The sequence below is a fragment of the Chiroxiphia lanceolata genome, chromosome W, assembly GCF_009829145.1.
Source record: "Chiroxiphia lanceolata isolate bChiLan1 chromosome W, bChiLan1.pri, whole genome shotgun sequence".
NCBI lineage: Eukaryota > Metazoa > Chordata > Aves > Passeriformes > Pipridae > Chiroxiphia > Chiroxiphia lanceolata.
Window position 1 is genome coordinate 7,072,996 of NC_045670.1, and position 14,963 is coordinate 7,087,958.

Sequence of the window (14,963 nt, forward strand, 5' to 3'; positions counted from 1 at the left end):
CTATTTGGAAAGCAAGGTGTAGAGAGGACTTGTTGAGGGGGACATCCTTGGCTAATCATGTATCTTTTCTAATTCTGAAGCTCCTCCTCCGATGTTGGGCACTACTCCCTCCTGCTCATCCTGGGAGCGGGTGCTCTTTCTCTCTTCCGGGGCGCTTCCGTCCCTCAATCTCACTTCCGGGACAGCCATTTTGCTCTGTGGCTGGTCGGGGTTGGACTTGGGTCTCAGCGGTTAGTGATAGTGGCCACCCAGTGATTGTAGCGACCCTCCTGCGCCTGCCATGTCGGACTTCGATAGCAATCCCTTTGCTGACCCGGACCTCAATAACCCCTTCAAGGTGAGGCGGCGGGTGACAGGGGTGCCGCGAGCCTTCCTCGGTGCCGCGGCGAGAGCAGAGCACGCTGCGCGAAGCTATTGGACGTCCTAGGGAGGGAGTGGTATCGGCTCTGCTGCGTGCTGGGGGGCCGTTCTCAGCCGCGGCAGGTAGTGCTGGCCTTGGGAGGGGGGAACAATTTTATGTATGATGAGATTATTTATTTTCCTTACCTTTGAAGCCGCTTCTTGTGCTTGTGTAAAATCACAGACTAGTATGGCAGAGAAAGGAGAGGGGGCCATCATGTGCAAGACTTTGCCAAGGCCTGAAGATAGATGCCAATTTTTCTTTAATATTTTGGTTTTACTAATTTTTTGTGATCTACTCGTGAGATTCCCTGTGACTATTCTTATGCCTTTTAATAAAAAGATTACAGCAGATATTCTTACTTGATGTTGAATCAAAAATATGTTCTCTGGGAAGATAAAGGTTAAGAAGAAACATCTAGTTTGCTCAGTATTTTGCATAGTTAATTCTTTTGGAAGTCTAAAATAAAATTATTTTTCTGTTTTACTATCTCCTGGAAGTAAAGAAATTTAGTTGATAGAATAGGTGGGGGTTTTTTTAAGTATTTGCTTGCTTGGATTGATCACAAAATGTTGGTTTTGAGACAGTGGCTATTTTAATTTTTTTGCGGTACGCTTCACCACGGGCAGCAGGGTAATCTGCTCCCGTGCCTGGAGCACCTCCTCCCCGTCCTTCTTCACTGACGTTGGTGTCTGCAGAGTTGTTTCTCTCACATATTCTCACTTAAGACTGATCTTGGGCAGCAGTTTGCCTCCCGGTCCCCCCTCTTAAATATGTTATCCCAGAGGTGCTACCACCATTGCTGATTGGGTCAGCCTTGGCCAGCAGCGGGTCCATGTTGGGGCCAGCAGCGGGTTCATGTTGGAGCCAGCTGGCACTGATTTGCTCTATTTGACATAGGGGAAGCTTCTAGCAGCTTCTCACAGAAGCTACCCCTGTAGCTTCCCCCGCCCCCCCCTCTGACTACCAAAACCTTACCATGTAAACCCAATACACTATCACAGGAGACATTTTTAATAGTTCTATATGTATGATATAGATGTGTTGTGGTTTTCTGGTTTTGGTTGGGTTGGGTTTTTTTCCCAACTGACTTTTCCTTTTTTGATGTAATACTGGGGTGATGCTTGTCCATGACTCCTCATGATTCCAAGAGTGTGATTCTAATCTTTGCTTTTGAGATTGATATTGTGGGGGAGAGACTACAAGGAGCAGGTAAAATGAAAGATTAGATGGAAAATGATTAATTAGGTTGTGCTGATTTGTTAAAACTCCAGTCTCCTGAACTAATTCAGATCTTTAAAATGTCATCTGAAATGACTGTGTGACTTCAGCTCACCAGTAGCTGCAATATCTGGGTATGAAAAATGTCCTATACTTAAATTCTGCTCTGGTCAGTATGACTAATAGTTAAATAAAAAGACTAGAAACTCAAGGTGCTGAACTGGCAGGAGCTTGGGTGAGATAAGGCTGGAGAAGGACTGTGAACTGGAAGGAGGGAACAAGGAGTTAGGTGAGCAAGATGATAATTACTGGGATCAGCACTCTAAGGAGCAGGGACTGGGACTGGCTGGGTGGCTGAAGACAATCAGGTTGTGGCAAGGAGTTAATGCAAGGGCAGGTCCATTTTGGGCAGAAGTACTGGCCCACTAGGACATAGCCTTCTCAGTCTGAGATAGGATCAGGCATTTTACAGTTACTGCATTCAGCAACTGACATCAGATATTTAAAATCTGTCTCAGAAATTATCTATTTTCTGTATTTGCAGAGAGTAACCAAATTTTTAATCACTTAAATCATGGAGCAGGTCGAGGTCTCTGGATATTTGGTGGTTCCAGCCACGCTGTAGCTTTGTGTTGGTGTCTGTATATTATCATCTATTGGAACTTGTATTTGTGGCTTTTTTCTGTTTCTTAATATTAACAAAAATAACTAAAAAATAATGCATTTTACCTTTATTATCTAGCTGAAATATCAAATATGGAAAAATAAGTTATGCCAACCTAGACTTACTTATTTCTATAGAATATTATAGTTTTCACTTTTTTAACCACTAGGATATGTCATGACACATACAAATTTGATAGTATTCATTTAAATGCCACTTTTTCTTTGAGCATGTGGTCCTGCACAGCATTTGTTTTACATACTCATTATTCACATTCTGATTAACTTCTAAATTCAGTGTTTCATTATTCTGCAGCAATAAGTATGAGTGCTTTGCAGTTATTCTTGCTGCATCTAGATGAGTTGGCATTGGCTCCATTTTTAAAGTGAGCTGTAATGAGTGTAAGGTGAATGATTCACAGTAATTTTGTCTATTCCTTGGGATGACAGGTCTAATGTTTTTAGAAATATTGTAAGTAGTTTTGAATTATGAAGTGCAGTTCTTGTGGGCATCAGTTGTTCACTGCACTGTATGTATTCAGAAAAATTCCAAGTCCAGCAGCCTGCACCTGGACATCCAGGTAGTCCATCCATTCTTATGTTCTGAAGATGCAAAACCATTAAATTAAGCCACAGAAACAATGTAGTGAAACAAGGCATCACATGAAATATGTACAGTTTTTCTTATGAAGTTAGAGTGGTCTATGATAGTGGGCAATTCTGCTGTTCTGCAGAATCAAGCCAGGCTGTCTCTAGCACAGAAAAGTGTTTAATTCCTGAAGTTTTCTCAAGCTAAACCTTAAGTAGTTTCTTTTACTGTAGAGTTCATTGGAGGAAAAAATTACATCTTTTTGTTATTACCAGTTCATGCAGAAGCTGAACTGGAGGTGCTTTTGGCATTATGGGACACTGTTTCCTCAACTTCATTTTTCTGAAATGCTTTTCCTATTGTTGAAGGTGTTGGAGGTATTTCTGGGTAGGGAAAACCAAGAGTTTACAGAAAACTCTTTTCTTTTGTTGTGCTCTTTGGGTGTATAGTTGTGGAATCCAGTGGTCAACATGGAAAGATACAGTTTTCTTCCCTTATCTGTTGAGAACTTTCTTCCCTTACACATCAAATATATGACAGATGGTGTTTCTTTTAGACTGTATTAATCTAGTTTTATAAGAATCATAGAATCATTAAGGTTGGAAAATACCTCCAAGATCATCAAGTCCAACCTTCGACTGAATACCATTTTGTCCATGAAACCATATTGTGAAGTGCCACGTCTACTCATTTTTTGAACACTTCCAGGGATGATGTTGGGGATTAAAATAAGTTTACTTATAGAATATTAGAAATTCATTGTGTAGGGCTAAGTTGAATTGTAACTTGCTTACAGCTTAGCATGAGTGGGCCTTGCTCAAAACTTAGTGTAGGTGAACTCTAAATGAACTCTGTCAGCATGAATGTCTAAGCAGGGGAGGAAACAGAGAAAGACTGGATATCTTCAGATAAGGGTTGAGACCATGGAGGTCCCCAAGGCTGGACCAAGCTGGAAGATAAGAGCGGTTAATGGCCTGGCCATGTAGACATGGAGAAAGAATCCAATGAGGTGTTAGAAGACCGTGGACTATAAATTGCCATCGGACTAAGAGGTGCATGCAGGGCATGTGAAGATCGGATGCACAGACTGTGAGGGTGTAAAGGCCCAGAGATTTCTTTGGGGTTCCTCTCCAGAAGCATCTCTGCCTTAGAACCTAGGGTCTGAACTCTTCTTTAACAGATGGTGACTCAACCACTTCCCTGGGGATCCTGTTCCAATGCTTAACCACTCTTTCAGTGAAGAAATTATTCCTAATATCCAACATGAACCTCCCCTGGTGCAACTTTGTGCCATTTCCCCTTGTCCTATTGCTAGTTGCCTGGGAGAAGAGGCCAATGCCCACCTTGCTACAACCTCTTTTCAGGTAGTTGTAGAAGAGAATAAGGTCTCCCCTCAGCCTCCTTTTCTCTGGACTAAACAACCCCAGTTGCTCCTCCTAGGACTTATGTTCCAGACCATTCACCAGTTTTGTTGCCCTCCTCTGGACACGCTTCAGCACCTCAATGCCCTCCTTGTAGTGAGGGGCTGAAAAGTGGACACAGGATTAAAGGTGTGGCCTTGCTAGTATCAAGTACAGGCGAACGATCACTTCCTTACCTCTGTTGGCCACACTATTTCTGATACAAGCCAGGATGCCATTAGCCTTCTTGGCCACCTGGGCACACTGCTGGCTCATGTTCAGCCAACTGTTGCCCAGCGCCTCCAGGTCCTTCTCTACCAGGCAGCTTTCCAACTACTCTTCTCCAGGCCTATAGTGCTGCATGGGGTTGTTGTGACCCAAGTGCAGGACCCAACACTTGGCCTTGTTGAACCTCATACAATTGGCCTGGGCCCATCAGTCTAGCCTGTCCAGATCCCTCAACCAGAGCCTTCCTACCCTCAAGCATATCAGCACCCAACTTGATGTTGTCTGCAAACTTACTTGGGGTGCACTGAATCCCCTCATTCAGATTATTGATAAAGATATTTAACAAACTCAGGATAGAATTATGTCATTTCAGGGATAGAGAAAGATGGATTTTTTTTTTTTTAGAGAAAACAAACTTTTTTAGAGTTTTATATGATATGATGATGTATGTTGACTCATTGCTTGTATACATATGCATACATTTACACAACTGTTTTCCCTTCTAGGATCCTTCTGTTGCACAAGTGACAAGAAATGTTCCACCAGGACTAGATGAGTATAATCCTTTCTCTGATTCAAGAACAGTAAGCACATTTATTTATTAATAATGCTGTTTATCTTTTCTAAAAAGATTTGTAGAGTATTGTTTTCAGAGTTTGGGACTGATGTAAAACATCCAAATTAGGGGAAGAGAGGCCCCGTGGAAAGAGATCTGTGGGTTTGGGTTGATGGCAAGTTGAATATGAGTCAACCATGTGCCCTGTCAGCCAAAAGGGACAACCAGGTACTGGGGTGCATCAAGCACTGCATTACTTGCTGGTCGAGGGAGGTGATTTTCCCCATCTACACCACACTGGTGCGGGCTCACCTCGAGTACTGGGTGCAGTTTGGGGCACCTCAATATTAAGAAGAACATCAAACTATTAGAGTGCATCCAGAGAAGGGCAACTAAGATGGTAAGAGGTCTTGAGGACAAGACTTACGAGGAGCAGCTGAGGTCACTTGGTTTGTTCAACTTGGAGAAGAGAAGGAAAAGGGATGACCTCATTGCAGTCTACAACTTCCTCAAGGTTGGGCAGCAAAGAAGAGGTGATGATCTCATCTCTTTGGTGATCAACGATAGGGCACATGGAAACTTCCCCTGTGTCAGGGGAAGTTCAGATTGGGCATTAGGAAAAGTTTCTTCACTGAGAGGGTGGTTGGTCACTGGAATAGGCTCCCCAGGGAAGTGGTCACAACACCAAACCTGTCAGAGTTCAAGGAGTGTCTGGACAACGCCCTCAAGTCATATGGCTTAGTTTTAGGTAGTCCTGCGAGGAGCAGAGAGTTGGACTCAATGCTCCTTATGGGTCCCTTCCAATTTAAGATATTCTATGTCAAGGGCTATGTAAGAATTAATAGATGCTGGTTAACCGAGACAGCCACAAACCACAGCTACAGTGTAAAGAAAAGGTTTATTTCATTGTTTGCCAGCAGACAAGGACATTACACTGCTAGATAGCAGCAGGCAGAAAAATGCCGTGGGGACCGTTCCCGGCCTCTACATAACAACAAGCCTGGTGCATGCACATTACTTCAAGGCTGTGTTCTCCCCTGTGCTTTTATGGTCTCTCTTCCAGCAGGGACCTCAAGCATGTCTGTGAGAAAGTGTTATCTCTACACAGGAATCCTACTTCTCAAACCAGGCAGAGGATAAACATCAGTAGGTGTAATAAATGGGATTTTCCCACACTGATCTTTTCCAGGTCTAGCATTCCCAGCTGCAGAAGTCTCTTGAGCGAAATCTACTGCCTCCTTGCCAAATCTACTTTTAACCCTTTCCTCCCAACAGGCTAGTTAGAGGTAATGGAAGATGTGTAAGGATAGATAGTCCCATAAAGTATTTGGAGGATCAGTGGGTAGGTTGACATAAATGAACTTTGACCCTTTAAGGAAAGGTGACTCGCTGAAAGGGGGCCCGAGACAGAATTGAGTTTTTCCTTGTCATTAATGGAATGATGCACTTCACTCATAAGAAAGAAGCAACAATATACTTTATTGATATAAATCAGTGAGTTAACGAAATTTAGTGGTAAATGTGGCAGTGGTTTGACAAGATTTGACAGCAAGGTACACTTGATTATTTACTGCATAGAGGACATGGTCAGATAAAGCTGTCGGGAAGATTCTTCCATTGAGTCACGAGGTTCAGAAAGTACCCCTTTGCTTTCTAAACTCCTCAGAGAGGAGACTACGTTCAACTGGATCCAGTCCTAGTCCCAGACTTGATCAGTGGTTTATGTCTAAAGGATAGGTGCACAATCAATCTTCTACATCACTTAGCTAAGATTTCAGAGGTTAACATGCTATTAATCACTTACCAAGCATCCATTGTGGTAAGGAAACTTTGAACCTTGAGGAGTAACACTGAGAGGCATCCCTACTCAAGAGGACATCCTGGTGTGCAGCCTGCTGCTGTGCAGGAGAGCTCAATGGGCCATGGGCTGTACACTATTTATAAAGTAGGATGATTGACTTATATGAAAGCACATTGTCACTGTGTGAATCAACACAGGCAGGCAGACGGAACAACCGATCTTCTCTCTCCCAAAACAGGGAGCTCAAGCATGTCTGTGAGAATGCCTCCAGTCTCTCTAAACACCTATGTTATCTCTACAAAGAAATTCTACTTCTCAAAACAGACAGAGGATAAACAGCAGTAGGCATAATATATGGGGTTTCCCACACTGTTATTCTCCAGGCCTTGACTGCAAAGTCACTTGAGCGAATCTACCATCCTCCTTGCCATTCTTCTGCTTTCAATCCTTTCCTCCCAACATTCCACCCCCTCGCTCAAGAGACCACTGCCGCTGGGGTCAGAAGTGTAGGACAGGGTAATTTTGCAGAGGCACTTAATGGAGCATATAGGAAAAAAGGAATAAACATATAATGCTCTAAGGTAAATGTCTCAGTCCTCCTGTCAGGGAATTAAACCACTCAGGTAGTAAGGCATCACTGATAGGTTTCCTGTATCAGGGAGAATGCCGAAACTGAAACCAGTGCACTGTTGAAAGCTCAACAAAACAATATTTATTACAAAGAAGTGACCAACAAGACGAGAAACCGAGAGACAGGAAAGAGGAGGGAAATAAGCCTTCAGTACAACCCCCTACTCACTCAGGTGTTACTTACGAGGTTGTCTTACTGACCCCAGAATGCTTAGAATTCCCCATAGCAGAAGCTGCATCCCCAGAGCGTCGACAGGCTCACAAGATAGCGGGCATCCCCACAAAAAGGCAACGTTGTCCTCCGTGTGAAGCTCGAGTTAGCTCCCAGCATGAACTATTTGCTTTTTATACAATTAGTCTGTGATGTCTACCTGGGCAGGTGTGGCCAGCACCGCCCAATTAGAGACCTTTGGTCCCTCCCCCCGTTATGTAAGTGGTACCCCTTCTGCGCATGCGTGCGTACATTGGAATTTCCCCGCACCTGCGTGCTACACCTCAGGAGGTCTTTCCTAAATGAGTCTGGGGGCTTACTTCACCATCCTCCTCTTCACTTTCTCTTTCAAATGCCCTTGGAGGGCCATCCGCCAATAACCAGTCACCAGTTAATTTCAGTTTATACAAGAAACTTCCTTCAAGTACAAAGCTCTCATTTATCAGTGCTTGTTTTCTCATAAACAGGCAAAGAACAGACTCTCACAGGTGACTGGGCCAAACGAAGACCAAAAGTAGCAGTGTCTAATTAAGCACGAATACATTCCACCGTGCGGTCTGTGGTTGGACCAGGCCACTGCTGAATGACTCAAACAGCATATTGATGAAATGTCATCTCTAAAACATTGTGTATTAAGGTAAAAAGCAAGGAAAACAACATAAAATACTCATAAAGATAAGTAACAGCAATAGTCCAAACAATAATATCTTTGTAATCATGTCCATCCTCAGTGTAGAGATCCAAATGGGTTCCAGCCGTCATCCACCTGGAGTTGCTGCGTCAAATGATTCAAGTCGACAATGTGCAATTGGACGGACTTGAAGTAGTCACTTAAGTTCATACAGCACATCCCATCAAGTTCTTCACAACCATGGCCTTGGGCTAATAATGAAATAATATACAACTTCTCGGTTTTGAAGCATTGTACATTGAGCCAAATTTACATCTACTAACAAGTCACTTAAAGCCGCACTAGCGTCCTAATTTTTTTCGATGTTGCCAAAGTGTGTGCAGCTGCTACACCTGGTGCTAAAAGAGAAGCAAAAAATTATTTTCTTGGCATTCTAAAACTTGACATTACTCTTACACTCGGGTGAGAATGCTATAGTATGTTTCTACCTTCTTCTACTAATGATTGCTGAAATAAATATGGTTAGTTCCCCTAATGCATACGGCCCGCTCCATATAACGACTGGTGGACTGGCCCGTGTCCTGCCACCACAAATCAAAAACCGTCCAGGGGTAGAGCCACGTGGGCATCAAAGGACAATGTTAAACCACGGGATGTGAAATTGTACCACACTGTAGTGTCTCAATAGAGTTCCCCAGTGGTGCTCACCGACCAGGCAGTGCAATTTCTCACTACCTGTGTAGCTAAAACAGGTACAGACAACACCTGGTGTTTATCTTTTAGTTAACCATAATTCCCAGGATTGTCCTAAACCAGTGCCCCAATTCCACACATTCACCTTGCATCCTGTGGTGGCTACCTTCAGCCGCAAGAGACAAACACATGCTATCATGCAGACCGTTCAAAGTGGTTTTCCACTTGGAGAAATAGCATTCTCTCTCTCGAAGCACTTAGCCAAGGTCGATCCTTCTTTTTGATTCCAATTAACTAAATACAGGTGCAGAGTAACTCAGCTTGTTCCCACATCTCCCCCTTTTTTGTTTTAACATACAGGGTTCACTGCGGAGAGGGCCAGGACGCGGACTCCTTGTCTTCGGGTTCATCTGATATGCTTCCAGAGAACTTAAAATGTTAAAAACAGATTATTAAAAAGCTTGCTACTGATGCTACCATATTGCCCAATACACTTGGCCAGTGTATGCATGGCCTGCACTGAATGGACCAGTGCAGGAGTAGCCATGGCTGTGGTTGCGGGACCATCCATGCGTGATCACCCGGATACCTGTATAAGGAAACGGGGGGGGGAAAGGATAGGTTAGCAGCCCCCACCCCCTGCCCAGTTTACTCCCACCGTCTCAGATGTTGGGTTGGGACCCATTTCCACTTTCTTTGCCCCTCAATTGTAATTGTAACTGCTTGAGAATCGTCAGCTACCACAATTTCAGCAGCAACGGGGTTCTCATTCCTGGGGGCTTGGTACCATACCTGACCACCTGCAAACTACTTTGGGACTATGGGCATCACAGGCAAGCGGCGCACATGATAAATGTCAACCCATTCCATCGGGGGTACTGTAATTGGATGCCCTGTGGTATTTTTCAGTCCTATTAATAGAGGTTTTACTGTATCCCCCTGCACAGGATTTAGCAGAGTCAGGCCTTGGCTAGAAAGTCCTGGTCGTGACACCATATAGCGGAGGATATTCTCTTGCTGACCCGCATAGGACAGTATGACATCTGTCCGGACCCATTGATCCTGGTTTACCCCCAGTGACTGTGTTTGTGTATTCATTAATATATAGCCTCGTTTTATGGACTTGACTGTAAACAACGTGCCACTGGTTGCTGAAATAGAACCCCGTGCTACCCATGCCAAATTTACCTGAGTTCCTTTCATTAAAACTAATGGGATTAGGGTTGGTGACATCATACGGTTGTTTAGTACCCGAACAGCTTCATCAAGATTGTCCACCCATTTTTTATATGAACCATCCCCAGTCTACGGAGTTGCAGCTTCAGAAACCCATTCATGGGTTCCACTAACCCCACCCCCTGCGGATGATATGGCAGGTGCCATGTCCACATGATTCCACGATCCTCGACCCATTTTGCAACGGCTTGGTTTTTAAAATGCGTCCCATTATCTGATTGCACTTCCAGGGGTGTCCCGTAAGTAGAGTTCAATTGTACTCAAGCACCTTATGGTGGTGTGACTGTTAGCGTACCAACTGGGTGTGACTACCACTAGACTGCAGCCACGCAAATACAGTGTTGTCTGCGTTGTTCAGGTAAAGGACCAATGAAATCAATTTGCCATATTTCCCCACCGCACGACCCTCGTTTAAAATGCCCTACAGGCTGCGAGAGCACTTTGCGCTCCCTTAAGAGTTGACACACTGTACGCTCACAGAGAACTTGCTGAATTACTGCTTAGGGTAAGAGAACCCCCCAGGCTCCTGCCCAAGCAAGTGTTGCATCTCGTCCTCCATGCCCCAACTTATCATGTGCCCACAGAGCTAAAGTGTGATCCTCAGGACTGACCACGGCAACTTTCTGTACTCTGGCTAGGTGGTCAACATGAGCATTCCGCTTTACCATATCAGTTTCCTGTTTTCTGTGTGCATCTACATGGAAGACACGAACATCAGGATCTTGCAGAGCATTCCAGATTCATTCCCAAAACTCTTTACCCCACACATTCTTCATTCCTATTTTCCACATATAAGTGCAAGGCTCCCTTTGGTCCTGGTTTGACTCTCTCCTACAGGTACCATTTCATTTTCACAATGGTAGCTTCCTGAGCATGCCCTATCTTGTGAGTTGCTGTGGGCCCCAGTGCCTATGTTACAATGGGCACATCTGAATGCAGGGTGACCTCATGTCCCATGGTTCTGCCCTCTGTATCCAACAACACCCAATATGCAGCTAACAGTGCTTTCTCAAATGCTGTATATTGCACTTCGGCTCCAGTCAGCCAATGAGACCAAAACCCAAGCGACCAGTGCCATCCATCCTGTAACTGCCAGAGACTCCACAGGGCTACATCTGCCTCTATTGTTACTTGTAATTCAACGGGTCTGTCCTCCAAGGGGTATAACTCCATATACTCTTGCACTGCTGATTTCGTTGTCTGAAACGCTTACTCTTGTTCTGGACCCCATTCCCACTGACTCTTTTTCCATGCTACTTTGTGCAGAGGCTTGAACAGTACTGCCAATCCTGGTAAATAGGCTCACCAAAACCCCACAGCTCCGACAAATTGTTGGACCTGTCTCTTTGTCTCTGGTCTAGGCCAGTTCGCTATAGTCTCCCTTACCTTGTCCAGTATTTGCTGTTTCCCTTTGTCCCATAGGATACCTAAATATTTCACTTTTTGGGCAGGTCCCTGTTCCTTCTTTGGATTGACTTCCCATCCGTCCTGAGTCAAGATTTTTAGAACAGCATCCAAACTTTTCCGTCTGCTCAAAAGTTTGTCCATGCACCAGTATATCATCCACATACTGAGTAACCTGTGCCTCTTCTGGTACTATAACCTTTTTCAAGGTTCTATGGATAGCCTGGTGACAAAAGGTCGGGCTATGTTTATAACCTTGAGGCAGATGGGTGAAAGTGTACTGGTAAAAGTGAATTGGTCCTGCACTTCACTAGGGATGGGGATGGTAAAGAAAGCATTAGCTACATCTATTACAGCATACCATTCTGGATGTTGCTGTATACGCTGCACAAGGGTAGCAACCTCAGGGACGGCTGCAGTTATCGGTGGAGTAACTCGATTCACTCCCCTGTAGTCCACGGTCATCCGCCAGCTACCATCTGGTTTCTTTACTGGCCAAATTGGACTATTGAATGGGGAATGTGCATAACGCAAAACCTGAACCTCTAAAAGGTCATTGATCGTTTTTTTGGATGGCTTCATCCCCCCCAGGTATGTGGTATTGTTTAATGTTTACTATTTGTGTGGCAACGGGTATTTGTGCAACTTCCTGCACCCATCCAACTTGTACCACCCAGGCATTTAACCACCGTGTAGTACCAAATGCCCATAAGTGCTGATCTAAAGTCAGAGTGCTGCCCTTTAATATGTCTATGCCAATTATGTATTCTCCTATAGCAACTATCATGACCTGATATACCCATGACTGCCAATCATCTACTTGTAATTTTATTTTTGTCTGAGTGCTTTGGACTGGATGTTCTCCAAGTCCCCATACCGATGATGACTCCCCTTTATGCTTTGTAGGATTTCCGTGTAAAATTGTGACCTCCGCCCCAGTGTCCACTAAAACCTGCACCCGTTGTCAATTGGTGGGACCCCACCAAATGATACAAGTGACAAAGGGGTGCGGGTCATACTGGGTTACATGGATATCTGGACCTGGGACTTGGCCACTTCCCTATTCTGCTTTGGGGTGGAACTGGGCGAGGGTACGATCTATATCTTTCCAAGGATACTTCCCCATCAACTAAAACACTGTCGGCTCCCTCTTCCATCAACCGCACTAGCCATTGTTGGGGTTTCTCCCCTGGGCGTTGGCCATAATGGCTGATAAGGTTTTTAATATCCTCTGGTGTAAAATCCTCTAACGTATTGACTTATGCCCAACGCCCAGTGGTAGGGTCTAAAGCTCCCTTTCGTTTAACCACAGGGGCTGCCTTTACAGGTCCCAGGGATGTTTCCTCCCTCTCTCTCCCTGTGTCCTCTGGTTCACTATCAGATTCACCGGTGCTCCAGATGTTGCCATCCCATTTTTCTGGATCCCATCTGGGTCTGTTATGATAGCCCTTACCCAGGGCCCCATGTCCTTCCCTTTCCATGTCTTTCCCCTTCTCCGTCTTGCGGCACGCACTGCAAATTTTTCTGCTACCATAGCACATTTTTGTTCCATGACACTGCACTGAGTAGTTGCGGCCAGTAGAGCCTGCTGTTGCACTATAGATGTAGCTCTTGTCTCTTGTAGTTCTGTTTTCAACTGCTCTATCTGCTTCTCTAAATCTCCTACATGACCCATAGCTACTTTATAAGCAAAAAGAAGTGCTCCTGCCATATGACCAATATGATTTAACCATTGTGCCTTCTTAGTTTGTGGTGTTTCCATGAACTGTCCCCAATACATCAATAATTCTGTGGGACTATCAGTATTCCACGGTTCAAGACCGACCCCGGTACAGGTCTCCAAACGATCCCAGAGCATATTCCAAGGCTCCTGCATCCGCCCAGGATGCTCAACGAGAGGAGCACCTCCCGGGCCCCCATTCCGGGGTTTCAAAACTTTTGCTAACAAACTCATGCTCGTTTCTCAACCCACAGCCCCCAACACGCTCACATGCAATAGCACTTGACTCAGAAAGAGTCTCGTCGGACGGCAACCAGCTGACACTGCACACACCAGCACTGTAGGGTCCAAGAAAAACCCCATTTAACAGATAAGATATTACGGTACTATTAACAACACCTCGAGCTCACAACGACGCAATGGACAGACAACACAACTAGCATGAGAACAACAAAAACACGAGGTGGCAACTACACTCTCTAACCTGCTCCCCATAAAAAAAAGTGGTGCAGGCCCACAGGCTATGTGGTTCCCACTTTTTCCACAAAAAAAACCAAACAACAGCGCACCCTGCACGAATTAAGCACGAATACATTGCCTTAGTTGATGTATGAAGTCCTGTCGATGTCAAATGTTCTTCTCAATGCACCTGATTCAGCAGTCATGTTGAAGCAGCACATGCAGTCAAATTCCAAACAGTGAATGTAGTGTTGAGACAGGAGGTATCTCGTCAGCAACAGATCTGGTAAGGTTCCCAGGTGTAGTGCAGTTACTTCCACATTCAGGGCAGCAATTTCCTTTGATGTCCAATTTAAACCTTAAGCGGAGGCATATCCGAGGTGCTCTATATCTGCTATGTGGAGAAGAAAAAGAAAAAAAGTTACTACACGCAAGTATTTACATAGTAATCCTGCAGAAATGTATCCGGAGTATGTGCATGTAGTACAAGTCTACAAAGCATGAAGAGCCAACTTGTGATAAGGAAGGAAAATAGGAGTGTCATCTCCTTCCAGTAATACATATGCCGTTGCCCCAACTCCGTCAGCTGAAATTACTCCAGGCTTGGTATCTCGAGATGGGGTGATTGCCCACACAGATTAAAGAGGAATGGTTTGCGCTTTTTCAGACTGAACTTCAATTTGATGGTGACTTCGTGGCACCAATAACAGAATTCCAATCCTGTTCCCCTCTAGATAAGGCCCAGGTATTTGTTGAAGACACCTGAAATACAAGAACTCAAGAATCTGATATTAACAGAGAATGTAGCATAAGGGGAGAAGTTGGAGTATGGAACTATACTGCATTTTCGGGGGTTATGAATTTTCATATTTAGACTAACAGACTGTGGTCCCACCACACAATCCATTGGTGCAAACAATTCCATTTCTCCTGTAGTTAATATTTTGTGAGAGACCCCATCTGGAAGAATCTCAGTCCTCACCATGTTTTGTACTGGAGGTGACATGATACGATCATAAGGTGTTTGATTATGAATATTCCGGTTGTTTAACAAAAAAACCTGCTTTAGTAAGGTGTGAACTCCACTGTTGTAAAGTTTTAGTACTAGTCAACTTTTTCAA

At 44.4% G+C, this 14,963-nt stretch overlaps 1 protein-coding gene across 2 annotated transcripts in view; it reads left to right on the forward strand.

Moving 5' to 3' along the window:
- Positions 1-280: 280 nt before the first annotated feature.
- The window catches only part of LOC116780038 (secretory carrier-associated membrane protein 1-like), a 77,282-nt gene continuing 62,599 nt past the window's right edge, over positions 281-14,963 (forward strand). Inside the window, exons 1-2 of one of the 2 annotated variants that reach the window (XM_032674546.1) lie at positions 281-337; positions 5,008-5,085. In XM_032674546.1, coding sequence (XP_032530437.1) covers positions 281-337; positions 5,008-5,085 — 135 coding nt within the window. The remainder of the gene's footprint in view (positions 338-5,007; positions 5,086-14,963) is intronic. The other variant, XM_032674547.1, reaches the window with a different exon arrangement.